At 51.2% G+C, this 8,642-nt stretch overlaps 3 protein-coding genes across 3 annotated transcripts; 2 read left to right on the top strand and 1 right to left on the bottom strand.

The window, feature by feature from the left end:
* Positions 1-516: 516 nt before the first annotated feature.
* On the top strand, positions 517-1,564 carry FA10DRAFT_291988 (hypothetical protein; the record flags this gene model as incomplete). The annotated part of the gene is made up of 4 exons (XM_025524378.1): positions 517-917; positions 1,003-1,188; positions 1,269-1,412; positions 1,448-1,564. The coding sequence occupies exons 1-4, from the start codon at positions 702-704 to the stop codon at positions 1,562-1,564; spliced, it is 663 nt and encodes a 220-aa protein (XP_025373672.1). The 5' UTR covers positions 517-701.
* Positions 1,565-3,294: 1,730 nt separating this feature from the next.
* Positions 3,295-5,050, top strand: FA10DRAFT_304948 (hypothetical protein). The gene is made up of 5 exons (XM_025525416.1): positions 3,295-3,710; positions 3,781-3,909; positions 3,979-4,323; positions 4,382-4,555; positions 4,620-5,050. Exons 1-5 carry the CDS (start codon positions 3,489-3,491, stop codon positions 4,857-4,859), a joined length of 1,110 nt encoding a protein of 369 aa, XP_025373671.1. The 5' UTR covers positions 3,295-3,488; the 3' UTR covers positions 4,860-5,050.
* Positions 5,051-6,768: 1,718 nt separating this feature from the next.
* On the bottom strand, positions 6,769-7,061 carry FA10DRAFT_270217 (hypothetical protein; the record flags this gene model as incomplete). The annotated part of the gene is made up of 1 exon (XM_025523044.1): positions 6,769-7,061. A coding segment is annotated over exon 1 (162 nt), but the record flags the coding sequence as incomplete, so codon positions are not given.
* Positions 7,062-8,642: the final 1,581 nt, after the last annotated feature.

The following is an 8,642-nucleotide window of genomic DNA, read 5'->3' as shown; positions in this document are numbered from 1 at the left end:
AAGAAGAAGAAGAAGAAGAAGAAGAAGAAGGAGAGGGAGAAGAAGGAGAATCCCCGCTTCGCGAAGGTTGAGCTGAGAGGACCCTCAAGTGGATGGCTTGAATTGCGTTCACGACCTCAAGTCGAATGCCAACAGGGCAACCGCACATGGTACATACATTATCGGCCCAAGCGGATCATCGGACCACCTATCAATCATTTGCATTAATCTTCGCATAGTTTGAAGCCGCGGCACACCACCTACGCACAATGCGAGAAAAGTCATTGTGTGAGCTTCGACCAACACTTGCAACATCCGTCAGATCCTCCAAGTCTTATATCCACTCGGACGCTATCTCTGCCGGAAAAGAGAGGGGTAGCGCATCTACAGCTCAGACGAGATGGCAGCTGTTGACGACAGTCGATCTGAGGGCGTTTGGAGGTTGGGTGATCGGATATGGAAGAAACGAAAAATAGAAAAGAAAGGAGAGAGGAAGAGAAAGGAAAGAGAGGAAAAGAGAGACGAAGATAGAAGGGAGGAAAAGAAAAGAGAGGTAAAGAGAACTATTTACGCATAGCTCGAGAAGCGACGATAAACGGTCAGACACGGCATCAGTGGCAAAGCGATGAAAGGCATCGCTAACGATAATTAGACGGCCACGCCAATGGTCACGGAGTCGACGTCATTATCCTTGCTACGGATGCCACTGGTGGTCTGGGTGCATGCCTCGTGTTCAATTCGTCAAGAGCAGCCGCGCGCGCAAGGTCAACCGGCGGGGAATTCAGGATCTCCGAATGCGCCAGGTGGACAGTTTACAGGTGCGCGGCCTCGATGCATGCCTTTTCGACGAGGGCAGCAAGCTGCAGCTCGTCAAGAAATACCTTAAGAAGCCTAGTCTGGGCCTCGAGCAATCGCTGTACGAACGGAGACGCGACTCGGTCAGCGTCGTTGTCCACAGTGCCTGGTGATCCAACTGTGGGTGTGCGCTCTTGCTCTTTTTTTGCTGATGCCTGCGATCACAAGGCTTGGTTCGCCTCCCTTGGCTCAACGACAGACATACAGTCTGTGTCTGTCGTTAGTCAGCTTCGAGCCCCTGCTAAGGGCATGCGCAACTTCATCGACATGGCGCTCACATCGCACATCAGCCACGAGCCTCAAATTCTCTTCTCCAGAACCATCTTAGCCATTCTGGCCGTGCCCGACGACGTCGTGCTCGGGGACGAGTTCCCTTCTCGGCCACAGGGAACACAATTGGCTATGGAAACATAGTTGGCTATGGGATGGGCAAGATGGTTACCGAGCACCTCTTCCTCGCCTCGCCCCTCTCTCAGACGCCTTCGAACCGCTTTGGTCAGCTCAGCGGCACTCTCGGCTACAGCTACTACTGGAGCACGACGGACTGGCTGCCCTTGCTCGTCAGCAGCGACGAAGTCGTGGGTGTGCTGCCGCCTGCCTCGCCCGCGTCGAGGCGGACAGCTGCATCCACAGCCTCGACGCCTTCCCCATGGTCAAGCTACTTCGCTTCTTCAGCGTCAGCCCTGCCGCCCTGAGCGACGGCAAGCACCTCGACACGAGCCGCGCTTAGGCCCGTTCGTCAGCGCTGTACAAAAGCAACACCATCGATGGCCATCATGCCCGTGAGTGGGTCGCGTGCTGGCGGCGCACGGGCTTTCTGGCCGCTGCCGCCCAATGATCGTCTCGCGTCTGGTGGTGGCTAAAGTTTTCTTTGGGGGATACAGGTGCTAATCTTGCGTTTTGGCACACTTAGATGTGTGCTGGACATGGTGCTCACACTGCTTCTTGGCTTGACTAGAATAAGAATGGCAGAGAAAGCGCACTCTAGCTTCTTGAGACTAGAGTACGTGCTTGTGACGGAAAGACGGAGGGTCGTCAAAGTAAGATTTGAGCTCGGAACAGGTTGTTCGGCGCATTTTTCGACATGCTAGTCCTCTCCCTTAGCGACCCCGACGAACATACGCGGTATCTCCAGACTCCCATACCCTTTCTCCCAAGAGCCATCCTTGGAGTCGGCCATGCGCAAGTGCCTCGGTGACAACGATCTCCGCACTATCACAGGCTGTTGTGCTACGTAAATTTCAGAACCTTGATGGTAGACTGAGCTAAGTCGTTTTGCTCGGACGCGTATCAGCTCGTTCGGCCAAGGTAGCAGATGAAAGTCAGGGAAGGGCAGAAAGGGCTCCATTTCGGAGGCGATGGTCGTCATTTATGGTCTGGGGTTCTTTCATCCCATCACCGGTGCTGCGCTGCTTGTGATAGAACGTTCGACTGCAGTGATCGCGAGCGCTTCCTCTGCAGTCGGTTCAGATCCAGGAAGAACAGCCCGCCATCGTCGGAGCCGTCCTTGGACTACGTGCCTATCCGACGTGCCACGCGTATTCTTCTTCGGACGAGCCGAAGGCTCGTCATCGATGTATTGACCTCTCTTAATCTAATTACTTCAATGAGGCATCTTCCTCGAATTCGGCTCCGTCTGAGAGGGCACCGGTCGGCGATTAAAGACAAGATTAGGCTGTTCGGGCGTGCCTTACAGTCCCAGCCGGAGGCCTTCGCTGACGCTTCAGCATGCCGTTGAGGATTCGCAGCCAATGTCAACATTCATAAGAAAAGCGAAATGCGTTCCTCATCAGGCGAAGCGCAGCCGTTAACAATGATCCCGGAAAGGTCTTATTTTTGCAACACACAAAGTCCCAACGGAGAGAGGTCTTCAAGCTCAGCAGTAGAAGAAAAACAAACGGAGCTGATTGAAAGCTGTCACATTGACATTGAAGGAAGCGCTCTCTTCAAGCATAACGACTTTTGTCGTGTCAGACGACGTCACTTCCCGCGTGCCTGCTCAGAACCTTCTTTCGCAACCAACGCTTTATCCGGCTTGTAGAACAGCGGTCTCCACGAATGTTGTCAAAAGCTTGTCACCTCGGGACATCTTTGGGTGGCAACGAATTTTAGTGCGGCTTCGTAAAAAATTCGATTGCACAACTTGACCGCGTGGTCACATGTGCGTGCAATTTCATCCGCTGCATGCGACCGACTAAAAAAGTCGCTGCTCTTTGCTCAATCGTCGATTCGATCTCTGCGAGATTAGAATCAAGCCAGTATTGCAAAATGAAAATAAATGTTGAATATTACGGCTAAATAAAATGTCCTCATGTACACTTTCGACACTCCGTCCCACCTGAGCGTCTTTGTCGACGTTCCTGCAGCTGTGCTGTGTCTTGACCTTACCATGTGGAAGAGGGACAAACGATGTTACGGTGCAGTAATAAAGCTTCTCTTGATATTGGTGTTGAAAAGAGAGAGAAAATGGCGCTTGACTACCTCTGTTCCTTGGCCTAGCCACTGCTATCTTATGCAGAGCTGAAGGACTGGTATCCGTCCGGAGTCAGCTATTCTAAAGTACAAGGCTACGACCTTGCTGCTCAGAATCTCGAGCTCATACCCTTCTCCCGTCTCACATTCCACATCGGGCTTCCTGCAAATCCGTTACAAGCATGAACGACAACGGTCATGGAGACATAAAGGAGCAAGATGGCTTCCCGACCGCCTTTGACAGCAAGCGACCTGAGGGTAGCCAGAGCTCGAAAGTGCCCACCGTGGTAGCGCCCGGAAGGGTTCCCCAGCCCAATCAGGAGGGTATAATCACGGTGCAGCCACTGAGGAAGAGCGATATGCAGCCTTCCTACGCCCAGGATCTGGGCCTGAGCGACGTCAAGGTAGGAGGGGTTGGCGAACATGAACCAGGATTGTAGTCTGCTCATGTAGTGATCTCTCCCACTCCCTCAGCACGGCTTCTACGGCTCGCTGATCAATTGCCTCGGTGACACTGCCGGCGCTCTCGGGCAATTCCCATGCTGCCCCTGCCCCAACCCGTTCAAGCAGGTCAGGCAAGGAAGCGTGGGACTCGTGAGCCGGGTAGGTTTCCCAGACTGGATGTGACCTCTGTCTCCTTCCTCTCACACTGACAGGATGCAAAACATACAGTTTGGTCAATTCTACAAGAGCGTCGATCCCGGCCTGGTCAAGATCAACCCGTGCAGCGAGTCGCTACGCATTGTCGATGTCAAGATCCAGCTGATCATCGTCCCGCAGCAGCGCGTCACGACGCGAGACAACGTTAGCATCGAAGTTGACAGCGTCATTTACTGGCACGTCTCGAACCCGTACAGGGCGGCGTATGGCATCCAAGACATCCACCGCTCACTCGTCGAGCGCGCTCAGACCACGCTGAGGGACGTCGTGGGTAGCCGGACCATCCAGTCGGTCATTTCCGACCGCACTGAAGTGGCCCACCAAGTTGAGGAGATACTCGAGACAGTTGCTAGCAAGGTGTGTCGCCCTCATGTACGCCTTTTGACGTCTCAGACTTGCTGACAGGGTGCGATAGTGGGGTGTCGTCGTTGAGAGCATACTTATCAAGGACATCATCTTCTCGCGCGAGCTCCAGGAGTCGCTCTCGTCGGCCGCGACGCAGCGCCGAATCGGGGAGAGCAAGGTCATTGCCGCAAAGGCTGAAGTAGATGCTGCCAAGCTCATGCGCCAGGCCGCCGACATTCTCTCCGTGGGTTGTCGATCTTACTTCTTTTTCATCACTTCACGAAGCTCATCGAGAATGTTTTGCACAGAGTCCTGCTGCGATGCAGATCCGCCAGCTCGAGTCGCTCCAGGCAATGGCAAAATCGGCGGGAAGCAAGGTCATCTTTGTGCCCATGAATCTAAACGACGTCAAGAGCTCCGTCCTTGCCGATGGCACAGGTGTTGTCCATCCTGACACCCACGGTGTGGGCGATACTGCAGTAAGCCCAGTCTGTAAGGAGGACCCGACTAAAGATGTGGCGCGCCTGTCGCAGTTGACTCAACTGTAGTTGCCTGCAACTCTCGCTCTCTCAGATTCGCTCATGTCCTTCTTTCTTTCTCTTGCACGTAACGTCGTGAAAGACTCGCTTTGCTGCTTTGTGCCCTTGACTGTATTTAGACTTAGAGTTAGTATGGACTGCCCAGACAAAGCAACCGGGATTAGGTAATGAGACATGGTGTGCTGTCCTTGCGCCAATGTCCGTGGGCACTTGCTTGCTAGGATCATAAACAGCCGGTTATGTAGCTGCCCGATGATGTACACCTTGCGTGATAGGGGAACGAGAAGATAGAGTGAAGAGCGCGCCACATACATCCAGTCCTTGTACTTGGGGTTGTCCTGGATCTGTGGGGCGTGATTGACAAGCACAAATAGTGTGCCTGGGTATCCAGTTGTCTCCAAAAGCTGATGTGGATACATGGTGGTGCACCAGCGGTCCACATCCAGCTCGTCTTCCAGATTGGTATGCTGATAATGCTGATTGAGATCGTGGTGTGGGGCCAGACGCAGGTTTTCAGATTTTCACACGTGCAGAAAGATAAAGACGCATTGCTCTACCACTACCCCATCCTCAACCTTTGGATTTTTTGTCAGTGACATAATTATCCTTCAAAATTAGGTCATTTGCATCGTTCTCAGCCATTAAGCATGCTACAGCCATGATTTTGGTACCATAAGAATCGTCTCGTTTCACTCTAGCTAGTTGTGTTTTTCCACGTACCCCACTCAGACATAGATGTGTTTTTTTTTTTTTTTTTTTTTTTTTTTTTTTTTTTTTTTTTTTTTTTTTTTTTTTTTTTTTTTGCCTTAATGAATCGGGTAGCTCTCGATTCATACTTTCGCATGATCTACGTCTCGTTATCTAACTACGGCTGCTTCATCCTGGCAAGTAATCCTAATTTCTCTACTCTAGCTAGCGGTCAGAAATGCTCCCCAAGGGTTAGTCTTCTTTCACGTACCTCACTCAGACATAGCTCCTTTTGTTTTCAGTTTTGCTCCTGGAACAGCTCCTACAACGCGCCAACCCTTGGTTTTTCCGCCATCATCAACCGGATAGCCCTCGATTTACGCTTTCCAATGAAGTACGTCTCGTTGTATAATCCGGTCGCTTCGTCTGAGCAGTCCGTAGTAACCCTAAGACAGAAACGAAAACGTTTTGGTGCATTCAATGGCATAGCTGGGATAGATGATGTGCAGCGGGGCTGGTGCGAGAAGGATGGTTGCCAGAGACTTAATATCGAGTGAAAGGCGTCAGAGTAGCAGCAGGGTCTTCTTATGTGCTAGCCCTGTGGACATCGAGAGCAAAAGTACTGGTCTCATATCGTGATTGCATGAAGCCTGCGCATCAGCCAGAACGCAGATGCTGAGGTACGGGGCTTTGGTAAGTCGTCTGGACTCGCAATCGCTTCTCGAATGTCCGTGTCGTCGTGCCGAACAAGATACTCAGTGACTAGCAATGCAGCAAGCGGCGTGGTTCACGGCACGCTACTTCAACTGGCATGTACACAGGCAATTCTCTCCCAAATAATAATTTCGTCAGGACTTGCTGCGCCTCGGTCACCAATACTTTCTTCGAGTGACCTAAGCTTTTTCGTTTGCACTTTGATAAGTCGATGGCTCGTTTACAAAGACTTAGGAGTGATTTAGCGCAATTTGCTTCTTACAGGGAAATGGTCTATCGAAGCAAGAGGCCACTTCAAGAGCGTGGCACGTGCTGGTAAGAAGATCGGGCATCTCACTTTAGTGGCTGTCATTAGTTTCCATACCGTCATTGGGATGCCTAAGTCTTAGGAAAGATCAAGAATTCAGCCGATCGCTCGCTTCATCCAAAAAGGAGACAGAGAAGGGATCATAGGCTTTGCAAGCTTTGCGAGAGATGCTCCCTTCGCTGTGCTTCACGTCTTCATCACAACGTCATTCTTCGCATTCTCAAGACAAACCTCGATAGGGTTTACCACAGTCGTGCGTACGTATCAAGGGGTCGATCCACCGCCTGAGCGCCTCTCCTGTTGTGTGTCGCAATGGTGCGGCAAGTAGATACTTGATGTGGGAATGATCCCATGTAGATCAACTAGTGCTATTGGCATGACATGCACTGACGTGGTGACTGCATGCTGTGTCCACTCACTTGCGTCTTTGAGATGTACTGAAAGATGGCCGGCTGAAGCCTGCATAAGTATAAGCACAAAGGCAATCATGCCGGCGGCGCACACTTGTAGCGCAACTGCTTCGGCCTTCTTCGTAGGTGGAGAATATATTCGTCAGATTTAAGTAGACTACCATGCCAACACCTCTCATAAATTGATGAAAAAGAATTTCGCTTGGAGAGCGTATTTGAAAAATTCCTAATACCCCCTTGTCAACCTACAAACTTCAGTGCTAGCATGCAGCTGCTTGGCAATACAAATCCGAGGACAACATAGGAACATGGGCCTTGTCTTTTCTTGCATTTCATAAGGCAACTACTACATCCCATGTCGACATCGGCACCGCTTGTCGGTCCCGCTAAACGAAAGGGACCAGCCAATTCAACTACAGCTAGCGTCGCGGAGATACACTGTACCAATGGCCGAATTTTCGGCGACATTTGTCGTCCTTAGCAACTATGGAAACACTGGCGCCCTTCAACAGGCCATAGAGCGGGAAGCCGGACAATGTCAAGAGAATGAAGGGCCCGAATAAACGCGAGGACTTGCTGTCGCGTCTATCCTACCCAGCTTCGACAACAAACTCCTGACAAGGGTATAGCACACAAGGGAAGCCCTTCTGCACACAAGGAGAGCCTTAATGGACGGCAACTGCCATCTTTGACGCACCGCAATTAAAGCAGGAGAGCAAGAAATACAAAGAAACAAATGTCGGTCACCGCGTGCCCATCAGAAGCCACCCGCTTGTCACATCTGGACACGTCCTTGCTTTGAAGACCTGGAATGACAGTTCCGAGTGCCTGAAGGAGGGACAGACCGCCCGCGTAAGTTTGTGCTATCTCGCGGTCCTCCACATTCTCCGTGAGGTTCGCGAAGAAGGCATGTCGAATATCAGGCTATCGAATTGTTCAAGAAGACAGGAACGTAAAGAAATGCGTCGTTGCGTATGTACTTCAAGGACGGCGACGCGACACGTCGAGCTTTGCAATTCCGAGGAGAGGATGGAAGAGCTGCCTCAGAGAAAAAAGGATCTCCGATTGGAGCAGCTGAAGCTTTCTGGCAAGGGACAAATGATGGTTGCAGAAAGAAATAAAGGCTCGCTTTAGGAGCATCTTGACTCAAGAGGTTCATGAAACCTCATCATCACACCCTCAGCCTAAGAAGAGGGGGAAGCAATCCGTAAAGACAAATTGAATTCTCCTTCACGAATTACTATTGGTCTATTGCACAGGCCTTCGTCGCTCTCGTGGGCGACGTTGGGCGTGATCCCGAGGTGCGATCTTCATGACCGTATGACGGCTCCTGGTTGAGAATTTGGTCTTTTGATTTGTGCAGGTACGTGCCAAAAAAGCCCTCAGTTGAACTTGGGCAAGCTCTCAATCTTGGCAATTTTGGATTGTGGTCACAATGTAGCTGTGCCACGAGGATGTAGATCGTGAATCTGATCCTAGCGTGCTTTGAAAGAATTTTGATATGAAATGATGCTCGGCCGAGGAATGACAGACTTTACGTATATCATAACACGTGGGCTAGCTAGTCAGTGTACCGAGTATCATCGATGTTAACTCCTCAAATCTCCCTCATCCTTCATACTACGCAAATGACATCAAGTCATTCAACGCGAAGCAAAGCCGCCAGTCGCACGT

The sequence above is a fragment of the Acaromyces ingoldii genome (assembly GCF_003144295.1).
Source record: "Acaromyces ingoldii strain MCA 4198 unplaced genomic scaffold FA10scaffold_14, whole genome shotgun sequence".
In the NCBI taxonomy this organism is placed as follows: domain Eukaryota; kingdom Fungi; phylum Basidiomycota; class Exobasidiomycetes; order Exobasidiales; family Cryptobasidiaceae; genus Acaromyces; species Acaromyces ingoldii.
This window is presented reverse-complemented; position numbering and strand designations above follow the sequence as displayed.

What these genes read in the sequence shown, in the direction of transcription:
- FA10DRAFT_304948 (XM_025525416.1), top strand. Translation starts at nt 3,489, where the DNA reads ATGAACGACAACGGTCATGGAGACATAAAGGAGCAAGATGGCTTCCCG. An exon ending in TCGAGACAGTTGCTAGCAAG is followed by an intron (nt 4,324 to 4,381) that starts GTGTGTCGCCCT and finishes AGGGTGCGATAG; the next exon opens with TGGGGTGTCGTCGTTGAGAG. An exon ending in AGGCCGCCGACATTCTCTCC is followed by an intron (nt 4,556 to 4,619) that starts GTGGGTTGTCGA and finishes TGTTTTGCACAG; the next exon opens with AGTCCTGCTGCGATGCAGAT.